The sequence below is a fragment of the Carassius carassius genome, chromosome 5 (assembly GCF_963082965.1).
Source record: "Carassius carassius chromosome 5, fCarCar2.1, whole genome shotgun sequence".
In the NCBI taxonomy this organism is placed as follows: domain Eukaryota; kingdom Metazoa; phylum Chordata; class Actinopteri; order Cypriniformes; family Cyprinidae; genus Carassius; species Carassius carassius.
The window spans coordinates 21,795,993-21,815,457 of NC_081759.1; the positions used below are offsets into that span (position 1 = coordinate 21,795,993).

Below are 19,465 nucleotides of genomic sequence, written 5' to 3' on the forward strand. Positions count from 1 at the left end.
ACAGACAACATTATTATGACAATATTTACACAACTATCAATACTTTGTTGAACAATTACCAAGCAATGCTTCATTTTGTTCAGACTGTGGTGTGAAAAGGTTGCATTAGCAATTCAGAAAATAAAAACACATAAGCAATGCATGGTGCTTTATAAGGTGCTTAATAATTTTTGTTCCCAATTTTATAGATAGATAGATAAAACATTTATATCTAATATCTATTTCACTAGTAGTTCACTGTATGAAGATTCTTTGGGTATAATATGTCACAGTTTGCTAATACTCACTTACATAAATGTATTAGTGTCCTGTACCTACTAGTAAAATATGTATATCAAAAATTATATCTGGAGTCTGGATAATTTTTGGTTTGACTGTGCATAAATTCTTGTTAAAACTACAAAGTAATTCAGTCAAGAGCAGTGAGTGATTTTTCTTTCATTTTCTTGGATCAACATTACAGCAGCTAGTAGCTAAATTAGGCGCGGTCACTTTAAGAGACGATGAACGCATCTTTTCCCTCAACTGTTTACTTTCACTTAAGAAATAACTGACAAATAACTGAAAAAAAAAAAGTTTTTTCGAGCATACTTTCCAAGGCGGCTATTTTGACATATTTTGTATGTATTTGTCGGCACAAGAGCAAAAACAAGCAAATTCGGTGTACAAGCATTTTGAGACGCCTTTCTCTGCGTAAGCCCTGAACACCTGAACACCGTGGTACTGAATTTGGCTCTTTCACATCCTTTTGTTTGTTCAAAACTGCGATTAGTATTTGTTCATTCATGTGCAGCAGGGACTGTCCGTGATACGCGGCTCTCTCTCTGCACCGAACACAGCGCGCGAGTAACCAGCTACTCAGTTCAGCTTTTCCGCGTCTTGTGTTTGGATGCTTGATACCGATTGTTAGGGACGGGCTTGGGTCAGCTACTAAACACACCGTCTTCGAGCCATAGATCGTTAAAGGTACATATTCCCATTGTGATAGCCAGGATGATTTCAATTAAGCTAAGCAGTGACTCAGTATGATACAGTATGTTCGGAGTTCACGCGGGTTTCTGTGAAAGTCCTTCTGACAAGTCTGTATGCTGCCACATGGACCTTGTAGTTCTGGAACGCTGTGATACCAGTGTGATACCACCCAGATTCCTCATACAGAACTACAACAGGCGAAACAAATTAATGCCATTGCCGCTGCGAGCGCATTTTGATGGAAGAACAAATTAATCGACTAGCATACCAATTTAAGACGTGGCTAAATGTTTTTTATGACCTGGTATGGAAAATCCAGATGTTTTTATGACTTTTTATGGCCTTAAATACTTATTGTTAAATTTTTGACTTTTTATGGCCCTGCGGAAACCCTGCAGACAGACGGATAGATGAATAGATGGATAGATAGATCGATCGATAGATAGTTCGATAGATAGATAGATAGATAGATAGATAGATAGATAGATAGATAGATAGATAGATAGATAGATAGATAGATAGATAGATAGATAGATAGATAGATAGACAGATAGACAGACGGATAGATGGACAGATGAATAGATGGATAGAAAGACAGAGACAGACAGACAGACAGATAGACAGATAGAACAATAGACAGAAAGACAGACAGACAGATAGATAGATGGATAGATAGACAGACGGATAGATGGACAGATGAGTAGATGGATAGAAAGACAGAGACACACAGAAAGACAGATAGATAGATAGATAGATAGATAGATAGATAGATAGATAGATAGATAGATAGATAGAACAACAGACAGACAGATTGATAGACAGATGGACAGATAGACAGACAGATAGATAGATAGATAGATAGATTAGAATTTGACAGACAGAAATATAAAATGACAGATAGACAGACAAACAATGACAGAAAGAGAAAGAATGATAGACCAAATGATAGAACGATAGAAAGTCAGACAGACAGAGACAGAAAGACAGATCATAGTTTTTTTTTGTGATAATGCATGAATGCTCTGCGTCTCTATGGCATGCAAGTAGACACTAAACTGGTAGCAGCTCTTACCTGCAGCATTGACTCTGTGGTAGCCTCTCGGGACAGTCTCTCGCCCTGAATCTGAGCCGCCTGCTGAGTCTGTCACAGCTCTGAAAAGAACACACAGTAACATTTAATAGACAGATTGAGACATCAAGCCATGTGTTTTTGAGGGGACAATAGTTCACAGAGCTTGTGGGTGAATAGATAGGATCTGTCATGTATGCCTACATCAGCACATCATGAAACTGCTCATAAATATGGTTAAATAAAGAATTTATCCATAGCCAGAGGACTTGAGTGCTGGAAAAAAGCCTGCAATATTTAAAACTTCCAAGACAAATCTCTCTTAAAACACAGAGTGGTGAGATGCTATCATAAAGTTCACTAAATACTTCCCACTTTATACCGCTGCTTGTCTATAAACATCATTATATCACTGTCACGACATTTTCACACTACCGCAGGATGGAGTTGAGGGACTGGCATCTAAGTGCATCGCCTGTAGCAACTATCAGCCAGCCTGAATGCTAGCTGTACTTACTGAATCCTTTTATCCGAGGAGACAGCTATCCAAACCCCACCGTGGAGCTCTCCCAGGATGCAGTCCCTGGCCTGTGTTTAAGAAACTGTCACTAAATGGCACCATAAGAGCTACAGTGATGTAGGCAGGATTGCAGGCTGATGTTCTGATTGGGTGAAGTGTGCTGGCTGTCCGCTCAAGTGTTGACTAAGACACATCAAAAGACAATCTCAGACTGATGGAGGGATAGAAATAGAAGGATGGTCACATGCCAACGAAAATTAATCAATCAACCAATCAATCAATCAATCAATCTCTCTCTCTCTCTATCTTTCGATCCGTCCATTTTAGTTTTAGTGATCAAGGTGGATTTCAAGTGCATGATAGGTAAGAACTTATTTTTCTTTATTGATAGATTAAATGATTATACTTTATAATGCAAAAATTTCCCCAATATTCCCTCAAATGCTGGCTTGGAGGCAAAATCCTTTAATCTAACGGATGCAATATTTTAGAGCACAGCAAAACCAAAAAAAAAAAAAAAAAAAATTCATATCCACTACAGAAAATTTCATGACTTTTCCTGACCTGGATATCACAACTTTAAAAATTCCCTTATATATTCGGGCTTTCCTGACTGGTAACCCTAAAGAATAGACTTGTAATAGTGCTTATAATAAGCACTAACTTTGTAATAGTGCTTATGATTTTAAAAACTTACAATTAAATAAATAAATCTTCATAATTTATATTTAACTGTGTATTAATATATACGCTGCAATACACTGTGCAGCTCTTACAAAGAAAAAAAAAAGAAGCTTGAAGAAGCTAAATGTATGATAATTGATCAGATTTTACTAATGATTTATTTAAAGGTGTTACTAAAACTACTACCTACATAGAAAAAAGATCCAGAATTGTTGTCAAGACAGTCACAGAGTGGACTGACTTGCCCAAATTGCAGATAAGGAAATGTAGTTGCAATATGAGGGTGAGTGCTGAGTATTTTCTAATAAATTCTTGCAAGGGTTTGATTGATTGAATAAGATGCTCAAAAAATAAATTTTTAAAATATACCGTAAATAGCTAGGGAAGAGTACTAGAGTGAAGCTGTAAGAGGCCTTAGAGGACAGTGCTATCAGAGGAATAAAGGCTTATGCTTCCTTTTTCAGCAAGAGTGTCTTGTTCCTTAGTAATTGGATTGTTCAGAACCAAGTTGCAATCTAACACACCAGAACAGTACAAACATCCACATTCTCACAGACATATGGTCATTTAGTTTCCCATTAGTGAGGAGTAAACATCATTGTGTGCAGTGTTCAAGTCTGTGATTGAGGACACAATGTTCTTCTTGTGACCACTGCTGTCCTAAAATATTCAGCACACTGTCAAACAACACATCGTGGCAACGAGATACTGAAAATCATGGCTTAGTCGATGTAATCAATGTGGAGCAGAAATAGGAAAGAAAGCATCAGAAAGAAAGGGCTGAATGTCACAAGCAAATCATTAACGTTTTCTACCATACGCCAGTTTCTTACAGCAACAATGTGCTTATGAATTTACAGCTGTATTATTCCAAGCTAGAATAATCATGCCAAAATAGACACCTAACAAAGTAACACATTTTGTAAAAGCAACAAAAAGCAACTTAAATGAAAATTCTATAAACATTATATAATAATTATTATAATTTCCCAGAAATATAGACATACCGGTTTTTACATTTTAGTTTAATTTAACATTTTTATAAATTTAGTTATTTGCTTGTCAATTTTTAAGTTTTGCATAAATATAAAAATAAATATAAATAAACCTATATAAAAATATAAATAAGTGAAATTTTTGTCAAGAAAAAAAAAAGAAAAGTAGCAGTTGTGAGTGGGGTTGACAACCGTAGCCCCGCCTTACGTTAACTGTATTATATTTTTTGTTAACTCTATTAAACCGGAAAAATGTATATATATATATATAGGTCCTTCTCAAAAAATTAGCATATTGTGATAAAGTTCATTATTTTCCATAATGTAATGATAAAAATTAAACTTTCATTTATTTTAGATTCATTGCACACCAACTGAAATATTTCAGGTCTTTTATTGTTTTAATACTGATGATTTTGGCATACAGCTCATGAAAACCCAAAATTCCTATCTCAAAAAATTAGCATATCATGAAAAGGTTCTCTAAACGAGCTGTTAACCTTATCATCTGAATCAACTAATTTCTGAACGAATAGGCTGTTCCCAGAGTGCTGTATCAAGGCACCTCAGTGGGAAGTCTGTGGGAAGGAAAAAGTGTGGCAAAAAACGCTGCACAACGAGAAGAGGTGACCGGACCCTGAGGAAGATTGTGGAGAAGGACCGATTCCAGACCTTGGGGGACCTGCGGAAGCAGTGGACTGAGTCTGGAGTAGAAACATCCAGAGCCACCGTGCACAGGCGTGTGCAGGAAATGGGCTACAGGTGCCGCATTCCCCAGGTCAAGCCACTTTTGAACCAGAAACAGCAGCACAAGCGCCTGACCTGGGCTACAGAGAAGCAGCACTGGACTTTTGGACAAATTTTGCATGTCATTCGGAAATCAAGGTGCCAGAGTCTGGAGGAAGACTGGGGAGAAGGAAATGCCAAAATACCTGAAGTCCAGTGTCAAGTACCCACAGTCAGTGATGGTCTGGGGTGCCATGTCAGCTGCTGGTGTTGGTTCACTGTGTTTTATCAAGGGCAGGGTCAATGCAGCTAGCTATCAGGAGATTTTGGAGCACTTCATGCTTCCATCTGCTGAAAAGCTTTATGGAGATGAAGATTTCATTTTTCAGCACGACCTGGCACCTGCTCACAGTGCCAAAACCACTGGTAAATGGTTTACTGACCATGGTATTACTGTGCTCAATTGGCCTGCCAACTCTCCTGACCTGAACCCCATAGAGAATCTGTGGGATATTGTGAAGAGAAAGTTGAGAGACGCAAGACCCAACACTCTGGATGAGCTTAAGGCCGCTATCGAAGCATCCTGGGCCTCCATAACACCTCAGCAGTGCCACAGGCTGATTGCCTCCATGCCACGCCGCATTGAAGCAGTCATTTCTGCAAAAGGATTCCCGACCAAGTATCGAGTGCATAACTGAACATAATTATTTGAAGGTTGACTTTTTTTGTATTAAAAACACTTTTCTTTTATTGGTCGGATGAAATATGCTAATTTTCTGAGACAGGCATTTTGGGTTTTCATGAGCTGTATGCCAAAATCATCAGTATTAAAACAATAAAAGACCTGAAATATTTCAGTTGGTGTGCAATGAATCTAAAATATATAAAAGTTTAATTTTTATCATTACATTATGGAAAATAATGAACTTTATCACAATATGCTAATTTTTTGAGAAGGACCTGTATATATAAATATATATATATATATATATATAAATAAAATAACTAATTTATTGCGCTTTTTTCCTGAAATTATTCAAATTTAATTGCACCCAACAATTATTTTTATATACTTTTATATTCCAGTAATTTGAAATTAAATCTTAACACATTTACACACACATTTATATAAAAATAAATAATTTATTTTAATAATTTTAGTACATTTCTAACTTTCATCAGTGATATTTCATTTAGATTTGATTTGATCTTATCTTTACTTCAGCTTTATTTCAATTCACCAAAGCAATTACACAGTTCTCAGGTTGCATTTAAATGCAGTCATGGTTTGTCTAAGCGTGATGTCTCAGTCGAAGCCTGTAGGGAAAAAAGGCAGCCAAGCAGCAGTTGATTGAGCTGGTAGGAGAGACACACAGCCCCAATTACCCTTATGTCACCACTAGTAACAGTGCTGGTGGTCTGCTGCCATCACAGGTTGCCCCAACAGAGAAGGACAGCACCCTGTCTCTCTCCATTAGTCATCTTAAACCTCTCTAATGCCCCATAATGGCAGAAAATTGTCCAATTAAAGGCACCTACTGCACTCTCTGCCTCTGTCATACACGTATGGATGCTGACATAAAGAGGATCTTATAGTGTTGTAAGTGGAGAGTGGTTATCTCAAAATGTGCTCTGATGGCACAAGGATGTAGAAAATGACACCTATTAATTCTTGTGATTTTACAGAGAAACATCTTACAAAAGTAAACACTAGTACCAGGTCTATTCATCGAAATTATACAAATAGTTTTAAAAAGTCAACGTATTTTTGCTTTTCTCCTGTGCTCTGTGATCTGCAGTGTCAGTATGGAGGACAATAGCAAGAGCAGATAGATGTGGCAGAGCTGAAACTCACTCTGAGCCTGGCACATGGCCGGCACGGCTAGTAGAGGGTTGATTCATCTCTATTCTGTCAGTCTGTCCCTTCAGGGTTTGGACTGGTTCTCGATCACACAAGATCCCCAGAGCTTTGAGGTAGGTTGAGACCTGGCAAGAGACAAGCAAAATAAATCAAGCAAAAAAAAATTCTCACTATTTTTCCTCCATCTCTCACTGAATGTTCTATTCACTGTATTGTGTTCTGTTATATGATGAATGCAGACTTCTGGGAAGGCAATTTGCTGCAAATGAAAGTGTAGTTGCAATAAATCATGATGTTTATTTTAATAGAGTTGGACACAAGTTAAAACTCACAATTGTGAGCAGGCAGAGTGGTTCAGAGCTGAGGAACAGGCCCCTGCTGCAGCAGATGTTTCTGAAGATGGCGTCGGCAGTGAACATCCGGAGTCTTGCAGAGCGAAGGGCTGGAATCACTTCCTTCAGCATCTCACAGGGTAGGTCTAAAGGGGGAGACGGGAAGGTCATTACAGCTATTAAGCTATTTAAATCTTTATTGTACATTCCCTCAAAAAACAAAAACAAATAAATAAATAATAATAATTATATATATATATATATATATACACACATTTCACAAAATTGCATTTCTTTACTGTATTTTTGATCAAATAGATAGAGCCTTGATAAACATAAGACATTTCTTTAAAAAACATAAGAAATCTTACTGATCCCAAACTTCTGAATGCCAGTTTGTATATATATGGTAACAGTAAAGACAAAATTGCTTTCTCTGCTGTGGAGTCAAGACATTTGTAAATATGATTAAAAGATGAATATGCGACAAAACTATAATGTCACATTTTATTATTAGGTCTTTCGACACATACATGTTTTACCAAATAAAAAGGACAGCACTTTTAGAGTTCATCCCACTATTTGATGTGAGCGTAAGTATTGGAACAGTTGAATTTAAGGCAAATGTAAAAGATTAAAAGCCAATATTTAGTTGCAGATCCCTTGCATGCAATCAGAGCAGTGAGTCTGCAACCCATAGACATCACCAGACTCTTGGTCTTGCTTTTCTCCAACCTTTAATGCAGCCAGTTCCAACTGTTGCTTGTTTTGGGGAGTTTCTTTCTTTAGTCTCCTCTTCAGCTGGTGAAATTAATGTTCAATCGGATTTAAATCTGGAGATTGATTTGGGCAATCTAAGACTTTGCATTGCTTCGCCCTGATAAAGACCTTGACTGAACTGGCAGGGTGTTTTGGGTCATTGTCCTGATCCAATATGAAGTGCTTTCTAATGAGTTTGGTGGCATTTTCTTGAATATTGGTAGCCAATATGATTTTGAACCCTTCCAAATTAATTCTGCTACTGCCATCATACATTAAGTCATCATTAAAATGAAGAGGTCCTATTCTAGAGACAGTCATGCATACCTAAACCATGACTCCACCTCCACCATGGCTTTACAGATGAGGATGTATGCTTAGGATCATTTGCAGTAACCTTTTTTCTCCACACATTTGCTTTCCAATCACTTAAATAAATGTTAATCTTTGTCTCATCAGTCCATCAACTCAGTTCTAAAACTCTACTGGCTCACATTTATGAAGAATCTTGCCTTTCTATTTTTGGTGCTGATCAGAGGTTTGCATCTTGCTGTGTAGCTTCTGTAATTCTGTGTCAAATTCTCCTGCAGACTGTAGATTGACAGAGCATCACCTCAGCTTTCTGGAGGTTGTTGGTGATTTTACAGACATGTATTTTAGGGTTCATTTTCACAGCTTTTATGATATGTTTGTCATAAACTGCTGTTGTTTTTGTCAGCAGATCAGGTTGTCGTTGGTTGCTAATGTCGCCGTTAGTTTCCAAACTCTTGATTTCTCCATGCCCTTTGTTTTTCTTATGGTTCTAATTGACTTCCTTTTTTCTTTTACCATCCAAATTGCTTGCTTTTTTTTCAGAGTCAGCTTCCGCGTCTTCATTCTGGTTTGTGTGTGTCATCATCCAATGCAGGACTTAGAATGCAGAAGCAATAGATATAACTGATAAGACGCATTCCCTGCTTTTAATATCTGAAGAATGAATGCAACAGGGCACAGCTGAACACTTAGACTTGTAAGGCAACTGTTCCAATACTTATGCTCACATTAGATAGGGAGATGAAACTCTAAAAGTGCTGATCTTCTTAGCTGGTAAAACATCTTTGTGTTAAATCACCCAATAATAAAATGTAATATTCTGTAGTTTTGTCTAATGTTCATCTTTTAATCATATTTACAAATTTCTTGACTTCACCGCAAAGAGAACAATTTTGTCTTTAATGTTCCAATATTTATGGAGGGCACTGTATATATAGAACTGTGATATTTTTTTCAGGATTGTATGATGAATAAAAAGTTTGAAAAGAACAGTGTTTATACAAAATATACATTTTGTGTTCAAATATAGACAACTATTCAAATGTTTGGCGTCAGTAAATGTTTTCTTTCTTAAAAAAAAAAAGGAAAAAAATACTACTTTTATTCAGCAAGGATGTATTAAATGGATCAAAAGTGATAGCAAAAACTTTTCTAAAGATTTCTATTTTGAATAAATGCTGTTCTTTTTAACTTTTTTATTCATCAAATAAAAAAGTATCACAGGTTCCAAAAAATAGCTTCAACACTGCTAATAAATCAGCATATCAGAATGACAGAATTATATATAGCCATCAAAGATGTAAATGACTAGGTAGTTTCTGAACACCAATGGATCCGTGGATCCGCAGTGAATGGGTGCCATCAGAATGATTAATGACAGACATCACAATAATACACAAGTGATGTATGTCTTTTGAGTATTGTGTCACACTGCAGAGGATTTATTGGTGAGCAAGTGATGTAATGCAAAATTTCTCCAAATCTGCTCGAATGACCAAACAAACACACCTACAAATTGAATAGGCTGAGGGTATTTTCAGCAAATTTTCATTTTTGGATGAACTATTCCTTTAAGTGCATAACGTGATTCTTCACCAGTTTCCCACTGCACTATAGGGTACCTTGGCACAGTATAGCAATTTGTTCTGCCAGGTCTTTAAAGCCTTTCTCCACCAGACTGCTGTTGAGCGGACTGTGTTTCTGAGCCCAGAACTCCACCACTACACACAGAGTCTCCTGCAGAGTGACCGACATTCCCAGCCTCCACTCCTGCACACAGACACACAGTAAACTGATGAAGCATCTGGAATGGACATGTCTCTACAAAATGGTATATTTAATGTGGAAATTTGTTGGCATAATGTTGCTGGCATACAGGGGTAATGTGACAAATTTTAGTTTTAGCTGGGAAATTATCTACACAATGATTTCGCAAAATTAAACCAACAAAAGTATAAATGTCTAAAACAGAAGAGTTCAATAAACCATAAAGTGGCCGTCATTTTAAGCAGGAAAGGAGGAGACTTGAATGAAACCTGAGTGGAGTTGACAGCCCAGAGCACAGTCTTGATCAGCAGCTTGCCGAGTAGCTGAACCGCCCTGGAGGTCAGCGTGGACTTCTCCCACATGTTCCAGAAAGTACTGTACAGAACAGACGCCTGACTGCTTCCGGGTGACCTCCTGCAGAGAGGAAGACAGGGTTGCCATATATATGTAGATACAGAAGCTACAAATACAATTACAGATCTGCTATGATGAAACTGGCAACATTTTAGGTTCGGGATTATTTAATATAGTTTATTCAGTTATCAATTAAATATAAAATATGTCATCCTGTCAAATATGGAGGATACGTAGAAATGTGATGGCAATAAAAATAGTTGCTAATGTATAATCTAGGCATTAATATCTATGGTTAACTCAGTTACTTACGTAACCACTGTCTTTCTATCAATCAAAACAGGCCGAATGTAAATAGTAAAAAGTCTTTATCTTCAAAACAAGGTGAACAGAAAGACATCAGCATCTCTCCAGGCAGCTGAATATTGTGTTTTATTTCTACATTCTTTATGAAATGTTTTGTCTGTGTTTATTTTGTGGAGGGGTGGAAAAATACTGCAGTTTCTTTTCTTTGGGCTCATGCAGAATCAAAAAGTTGTTGTTTTATTGAAGCGGAGATGAACAGAGCTCAGGTGCTCACCCTGAGCTAGCAGCATGAAGCTCCAGCTGAAAGAGTCTCAGGAAGAACTCCTGCAGGTTACAATGGAGACGAAACAGCTCGGTGGATGGTGGGCTTGGCAGTGAGTGACAGGTGGGTTCGCTTGCAAGACACACTCTTGAATAAATCAGACAAAACTGCATTACTGACAGAAACTCTATTTACCTATGAGCTGTTCTGACAGGTACACTGACAGTTTCATACCGAACTGATGTTTCAAGAAGTGACCAGAGACCGCCTTTACATTCTGGACACTGAAGGATCTGAAGAAAGTACTTAGTGTGTCCAGGAGAACCCCAGGTAGGATTGTTGCGCAGGATGCTGTGGAGGACTGTGATAAACATGCTGAGGTACAATGGCTTTGCATCACCCTAGAAGTAGGAGAGCAAGTGCAAAGACAGGGTTATCTTAAAGGGTGTAAACAAGCTTTTGTAATAAAGTACATTTTTTAAACAGTTCCATCTATTCTAAAGAGTTCAGATCATTACATAAACCTCAGTGTTCAAAACAGATACCTAGAGAGGAAGGTGGCTGATGGCCTGTATACTTCTGATATATCCACAATCATAATTTAATGACAGCAAATAGTAACACCAACAATTCTATAAATATAGAAATTCTTTATTTATTTTTAGACACATTCATGTTAAGGGCCAATAAGATCGTTTTTTTTCTGAAAGAAGTTGCTTTTGATCATCAAGGCTGCATTTATTTGATCAAAAATGTATATATTAAATAATTAATATCTTTTAAAATACTGTTTACTCTTGTGATGGCAAAGCTGAATTTTTAGCAGCCATTATTCCAGTCTTCTTTGACACATGATCCTTCAGAAATAATTTGAATATGCTGATTTTGAGCTAAAGCAGCATTTCTTCTTTTTTATCAATGTTGAAAAACCAGTAGCAGTGCTTAATATTTTGTGAAACCACGACACATATTTTCATTTTTTTTTTTGATGAATAGAAAGTTCAAAAGAACAGCATTTATTTAAAATAAAAATCTTTTGTAAAATTATATTTATTTTTTTATCCATTTAATGTGTATTCGCTAAATAAAAGTATTACAAAGAAACTATCACACATGTAACAGTGCTTTATAAGTGCCTCTAGGATTTCGAATAGCTCTTATTATACACACATGCAGTGCGTGGTGCATTAGCTGTTGGAGCAGCGGGACTGGGGGCATCACCCCAGGCTGAAGGGACCCTAGGATCTCCTCCAGAGCTTGAGGGAAGAAGGCACACTCTACCAAGCTCTGCACATTGCTGAAATCTACCACTGGAATCTGGGTACAAGAGACACAGAGAAAGAAAGACATACAGGAAATAAGATGACTGATGGTAATGTGTTCTCAGAGTCAGTGTCAAATGAGTGCATTCGGACATTTCGGCTTCTTTAATGGGTATGCCAATCATGAGAATACCTACCAAACGGATTTGCCTAAATCAGGTGACCTGGCTGTGATGAGCCTTGCGTTTATTACTACTCTACGTGACACACAGGAAATTGAATGACCTGATCCTCTTGATGAGTCAAACACTCATTTTTGTACTTTAACAGCTTGTGTATGGCCGATAGGTTTGTTGAAAAGGTTTTCATAGATTTGAATACCTGAACTGACAGGTTGGGTGTGTAGTAGCTGTAGAACTCTGGGACTGTCAAAAACATTTTCTTCCGTTGCTGAAACGAGATGTCATGTAAGTTCATACTTTATAGAAATTACATTGATAACCATGACAACTTTCTCATTTGTGCCCAAAATCCATCTGTGAAAGCCATAATTATGTTTCAAAATGATATATAAAAGTACCAGCATAAAAAGTGGATGAGGAGAATAAAAATATATCGGACCTCCATTATTATGATGTATTCTTTGAGCATTTCCTCCAATTCTTTTTGTGAAAGGTCATCAGTAACATCCATAGAGTCAGTGACTGCAGCAGCATCGACGGCCATTTTACAGCTCTCTTCTTCACCGAAGGACTCCAAATTACAGGACCAGTTTAACTCTGCGCAAACATCCTGCAAAAGAAAGACAGCAAATAAATCACCAATAGCAAATTCGGAGGTTGAATGTAAAAAGTAAAATTAATACAAAGAGTTCCTTTACCCTAAAAAGATGTTTGGCTACATAGCTGACACTATAGTGAGGGATTCTGCACTTCTCGCCTTTATCTTTGGATGTTTTTGTGGTTATCACGTGAGTTACATCATATGAAGTCGACCAGTCTGTGATGACAACAGCTCTGCCTGCTTTTAATATCCTGCAAACAAAATGTGGTTTTAGCAGATTCACCATGAGCCGCCGACTAAATATCAACAACATTCCTGAAGGCATGTTGTACAAAGTTGTCACTGTGCACATCCTGACCTGACAAACACACTTCTCTTCGCTGGATCATCAATCTCAATGAGCACAACCCAATCCTGCAGGTGGAGATGGGAAATGACAAACATGTTAAATTTCTTTTAGCTGTTTTCTACTTGAGTTAACAATATAGTGCTGTTCACCTGAAAAGCTCCAAACACAGTGCCATTAGACACCCTCTCTCTCCATGTTTTCAGCGGATTGGGTGTTTCGGGAGTCTGAGCTGTTAAGTTTAATTCATATGAAGCCTCAGGAAGCCATGCTTTTTGATTCACACTGTCCAGAACAAACTCTGGAGTGACTATCCACTTTCCTGAAACAGTTATTTATGTTGTTTTATGTTATGTGGTATTATTTTATTGCATGCTTTCTATTCGATTATGACAGTCAGCTCAATATTACAGACCTCCAGCACAGGCTGCGATAAACTTTTCACTTGCTAAAGCTTTTTGGACGATGAGGTGAGTTGTTGCCTCCTTATAAACCTGGAACATAGAAACATGTCTCAGTGAAATATTGTGAACTGTAAATGAAGATTAAAAAACTCTCTTTTACTGGACATTGTAAAGTCACCTTACTAAACCTTATCATGAGATCACTTAGGAAAAGGTCAAGAACTTGGAGGTTGGGTTTATTCTCATGAGGGTTTCAATTAGTAGAGAGAGCAATCTGTGACTATATTAAGATGATATTGAGGGCAAGGACAGAATTACATGGTCCGAAATACACTGTAGCATCAGGAAGCAATTAGAGTCATTTTTCAGAGCTAATTACCAACACTTTATCATTTTCTACATGCACAGTAAAAAAATGCTTGATGTCATGGAAGAGAGGCCAGTGTATAATTAACTGAATTATATAGCAGTGCACTTCTGAGTGGTTAAACATATTTAATTTTTATTTGATAATATATCAAAATAAGTCAAATCTGCAGATAATGTTAGACCTTTTCTTACAATTAACTTCTTCCAATTACTTTTAAGTGTATTGGTATATATGGGTATATTAACTGTTATTTAAATGTTTCAAACATAACATGCTTGTTAAATATGTAACTTAATGTGTTTTCTCGTGCATTATTGTTTTTATCAGTATTATTTTAATATATTTGGTTTGATATTTTGTATCTAATGCAAACAAATTCAAACACATTAAGTCTGATTAAACTCTCCAAATATTTTGGAGACACTGTACAACAGCAGAACTCTTCATTTATAATGTTGTTACACTAAGTTATATATACTATTACCATGGTAAAGGGTAAAAATTTACATGTCTTTAGTGCAGATACTTACAGAGCCCCCCAAATATATGCCCCCCAGCTTTCTGATGCCGTGGAGTAACTGTCTTTTCTGGGATTGATTCTTGATGCCAGACATTTGAAAGATGTATTTGTTCTCCATCATGATCATCTAGTGAAAAAAAAACAGATTAACGTTATATGATACATATATTACAGCTATTGGCTGTTTACAAAATACTAAAGAACAGAAGAATAACAAGTAAAGTTGAATTGACTCTAGGGATCTGAATTAGATTGTGATTTTGACAAAAATAAGATGCGTACAAAGTATCTTACCTGAAACTGAAAACCGTGTGCTAACTCTGATGTGATGAATTGGACAGTTTGATCTCGCTCCTAATACAACGGCGCGCCAAATGTCACCAATGACCATTCGTCTATATAAAGTGACATTTTATCGAACGACACCTTCAGTACTGTAAATATAAAACACAAAAGACACTTAATATAACTGTAAGATTAGACTGTTTCGATATTTCTCCCTTTCGTTGTTTCTGTCCTTTCGCTTAGTTTCGCTTCTTCAAAACTAGCGTACAGTGTGTTGTCTGACCACGGTACATTATTAGGGGTAACCAATATGTTCAAACTCACATAAATATTACTGGCTCTAACTTGAGGTGCATACACTTATAAAAAAGTACTGAAAACATGCCTAGAATAAAAGAGAGATAATGTATGAAGTAAAAATAAAGAATGAGGAGAACAAGATAATATTAACAACTACATGCCCCCCCCCCCCCCCCCCCCTATACTCGGTGATATACTCTGGTCCGTAACACGGAAATACTGATATGCTTCCGGTTGGTTGTCAGAGACGCTTTTCGCAAGAATCACAACAGTGCGTCACCACACGTGTTTACAAACAAACGGATGCGACGGCTGAACAGTTAAAATATTCTTCCTCGTAAGCGAGCTAGACAGCATGTTATTTAACCATCAGAAAGCCTTTTAATCTTATACGACACTTTTGTCTACAATCTTAAGTTGTGGATCGATATAAATGACTGAAACACTTGTTTCTTTCTTCTTTCTTAGTAAAACACTCGCAGTTTCCTTCCATTAGTGCTGTCTCAGTTGGTGAGACTGTCCATTAGCTATATGTACTCGACACTGTTAGATGTGATTGCAATAGTCAACACTTCTCAGATCATTTAGGCCATTTCACTAAAATAAAAATTAAATATTTGGGAAGAAATGCACCTGACAATCCTGCTTGGATTTTAGCGCTGATAATCCTTCATTGCTGTTGGATTTAATGTGCTGAAGAGCCCCTGAAACCACAGCGTGAAAAGGTACTGTGTACTTTGCCTTAACCTCATTGTTTAGTGGTTTTACTGGTGTGTATGTGTGCTGTGATAATGGACTTGGACCATCAGTAGTGATGTAGTGCAATAGTAGAAAAAAAAGAACCGCCCTGTATAAAGGAGCTGCCTGATGAGGGGTTGCTGACATGAAATGCTTTTGGGAAGTGATGTGATTTGGTGTGACATACTGTATGTCTATTTTAACAGTTTTTTGCTAACTCTTTTGTAGCTATTATGAATGCAGATTTTATTAATTGAAAGATATAGGCCTATTTTATAATTATGCTCACAAAGCCTACATTTATTTGATCAAAAATACAGTGCAAATCATAATATCATGAAATGTTATCACTGTTACTTTTTTTAATGTGATGGTAAAGCTAAATTTTCATTAACAGTTACTTCAAGCATCCGTGTAACATGATCCTTCATAAATCATTGTAATGTGCTGATTTGTTATTTTTAAAACAGTTGTGCTGCTTAATATTTTTGTGGAAATTGTTGTATTTTTTATGATTCTTTGATGTATAGAAACTTTAAAAGAACAGTATTTATTTGCCCTTAGCCATCTTCAAGTATTGGCTAAAAAACACACCTCTTCCCTCTTTATTTGACCATCTAACTCTAACAATCTCTATTCTAATACTATTCTTTAAAATAAAATAACACAGAACTTGCCCCTTTTAGACTTGCACTCCATTAATTCACTAATAACTTGTTTTCTTATACTTTTTGTATTCTGTTTGTTTTCTATTGATTTATTATACAATCAACCACAAGCAAAAACAAAAAAGGCCTCTAACCACTAGTTTGCTCTATTCTTTTTCTATTCTATCGGTTTTCTTTTTATTTACTTTATAATAAAAAAATAAAAAAACTTGCTACGTGTACTGCATTAGGCTAACCGAGACTTGTTATAACACTTGCATATAATTAATCTTTTGTTGATTTTGATTGCTTCTAGTGTCCTCATTTGTAAGTCGCTTTGGATAAAAGCATCTGCTAAATGACTAAATGTAAATAGAAATCTTTTGTAACATTATAAATATCTTTACTATCACTTTTAATCAATTTAACTCATCATTGCTGAATAAAAGTATTAAAAAACATATCGACCCCAAACATTTGTAGTGTAGGCTTGTTAGAATTAATCGTTTTGATTTTGTCTGTAGTTCTAGCAGTTGTTTGTAGTTGTTTCTATCGATTAGATTAGATTAGATTCAACTGTATTGTCATTCCACATGTAAGGTACAAGGCAACGAAATGCAGTTAGTATCTAACCAGTGGGCAGAATTCAGTAAGGAGACAGCTGTAGGGAAAAAGCTGTTCCTGAGTCTGCTGGTCCTTGTTTGTAGCCTCCTGAAGCTCCTCCTGGATGGCAGGAGGTTAATCAATCTGTAGTCAGGGTGAAAGGAGTCCTTAAGAATGCTGCGAGCTCGACGTAGACAGTGTTTTCTCTGGATGTCCTCAATAGCAAGAAGTGGTGTCCCTGTGATGTGTTGGGCGGTTTTCACCACCCTCTGCAGTGCCTTGCAGTCAGCAACTGAGCAGTTCCCATACCAGACTGTGATACAACTGGTCAGGATGTTCTCGATTGCACAACGGTAGAAGTTCACCAGGATGGCTGAAGACAACTGGTTCTTCTTCAGTGTCCTAAGGAAGAAGTGGCGCTGGTGAGCCTTCAGGCTGGAGGTGTTTGTGGTCCAGGACAGGTCCCCCGAGATGAGGGTTACCAGGAACTTGAAGCTGGAGACCCATTCAGCAACCATCCCGTTAATGTGGATGAGGTCATGCGTTCTTCCTTTCTTCTTCCACGATGGAAGTCGTGGCCTAGTGGTTAGAGAGTTTGTCTAACCCTAACCCTAGGGTTGTGGGTTTGAATCTCGGGCCGGCAATACCATGACTTAGGTGCCCTTGAGCAAGGCACCGAACTCCCAACTGCTTCCCGGGCGCCGCAGCATAAAAATGGCTGCCCACTGCTCCAGGTGTGTGTTCACGCTTTGTGTGTGTTCACTGCTGTGTGTGTGCACTTTGGATGTGTTAAATTTAGAGCACGAATTCTGAGTATGGGTCACCATACTTGGTTGAATTTTACTTCACTTTCACTTTCACACTTTCTTCCTGAAGTCCACAATGAGCTCCATTGTTTTACTGGTGTTGAGGAGCAGGTTGTTGTCAGCACACCATGCATCCAGGTGATGTACATCCTCCCTGTAGGCAGTCTCATCATTGCCTCTGATGAGGCCAATCACCATGGTGTCATCTGCAAACTTAATGATGGAGTTGGATCCATGCACAGGCTTGCAGTCGTGGGTGTAGAGGAAGTAGAGGAATGGCCTTAGTACACAGCTCTGTGGTACACCAGTGTTGAGTGTGATGGTCATGGAGCAGGTGTGGCCTGACCTAACATGCTGAGGTCTGTTGGTCAGAAATCCCATAATCCAGTTGCAGAGGGAGGTGTTAATGTCCAGGTCTCCAAGTTTTGTGCAGGGAAATGCTGTTAAATGCTGAGTTAAAGTCAACAAACAACGTCCGTACATATATGTTGTTATTATCCAAGTGTGTGAGTACTAGGGATGGGACGATAACCGGTTTTATTGATAACCGTGATAAAATGTGCTGAAGGTTAGTAATATCGTTTAAAAATGAATTATCATTAAAACCGTGTTTGATTATCGCGGTTTTAATAACTCACTATTAAATCATGTCCAGCCAGCAACAGTCTGACGCAAGCGCAGCGCACAATGTTTTTTTTGTTTTTTTTCGAGAAGGAATGGCGAAAGTCAGTGACTTTTCTATGCTTTTCAATGCTTCTACACTTTTCATTGTAAGGAAGGAAATGCCACAGAATTTAATCTTTCTTTAAATTAAGTGCATAGAGTTGCTTGTTTTATTAGTTGTTTGTTGATTATTAAATATAAAACTTGCTGAAATGTTTTCAGTGTGAGCATCAACTATTTTTGAACACTTTCATCTCGTTTCAACAAAACCGTGATAATATTGATAATCGTGATAATTTTAGTCACTATAATCGTGATATTAAATTTTCATACCGTCCCATCCATAGTGAGTACCGAGTGCAGCACTGTGCATACTGCATCCTCTGTGCTCCTATTGCTACGGTGGGCAAATTGTTGTGGGTCCAGTGTGGGTGGAAGGCAGTCCCTGAGGTGTGCTTGGACCAGTCACTCAAAGCACTTCATAATGATGGGTGTGAGTGTGAGATGGGCAGTAGTCATTGAGGCACGTCGGGGAGGAGTGTTTCGGCACTGGCACAATGGATGTGTACTTAAAGCATGTTGCTTGGGTGAGGGACAGGTTGAAAATGTCTGTGAAAACCCCTGCAAGCTGCTCTGCACATGCCCTAAGCACACATACAGGAATGCCGTCAGGGCCAGCAGCCTTGCATGCGTTGATCCGACTCAGTGCAGTGTAGACATCTGTGGGGTTGAGTTTGAGGGGTTGGTGGTCTGCTGAGAGTGTGCTCTTGGTGGCCGTCTCCTTGTTGTCACTGTTGAAGCAAGCATAAAAGTAATTTA

At 37.6% G+C, this 19,465-nt stretch overlaps 1 protein-coding gene across 1 annotated transcript in view; it reads right to left on the reverse strand.

Moving 5' to 3' along the window:
• LOC132141012 (SMC5-SMC6 complex localization factor protein 1-like) overlaps positions 1–19,465 on the reverse strand; it is a 244,204-nt gene that overhangs the window by 17,282 nt on the left and 207,457 nt on the right. Inside the window, exons 2-17 of the mRNA XM_059550151.1 lie at positions 14,899–15,086; positions 14,615–14,731; positions 13,726–13,804; positions 13,463–13,632; positions 13,323–13,378; positions 13,062–13,215; positions 12,803–12,973; positions 12,563–12,631; positions 12,090–12,236; positions 11,154–11,320; positions 10,932–11,066; positions 10,267–10,411; positions 9,853–10,000; positions 7,160–7,305; positions 6,822–6,952; positions 2,045–2,124 (exon numbers count right to left, since the gene is read on the reverse strand). Coding sequence (XP_059406134.1) covers positions 2,045–2,124; positions 6,822–6,952; positions 7,160–7,305; positions 9,853–10,000; positions 10,267–10,411; positions 10,932–11,066; positions 11,154–11,320; positions 12,090–12,236; positions 12,563–12,631; positions 12,803–12,973; positions 13,062–13,215; positions 13,323–13,378; positions 13,463–13,632; positions 13,726–13,804; positions 14,615–14,731 — 1,915 coding nt within the window. The 5' untranslated portion in view covers positions 14,899–15,086. The remainder of the gene's footprint in view (positions 1–2,044; positions 2,125–6,821; positions 6,953–7,159; positions 7,306–9,852; positions 10,001–10,266; positions 10,412–10,931; positions 11,067–11,153; positions 11,321–12,089; positions 12,237–12,562; positions 12,632–12,802; positions 12,974–13,061; positions 13,216–13,322; positions 13,379–13,462; positions 13,633–13,725; positions 13,805–14,614; positions 14,732–14,898; positions 15,087–19,465) is intronic.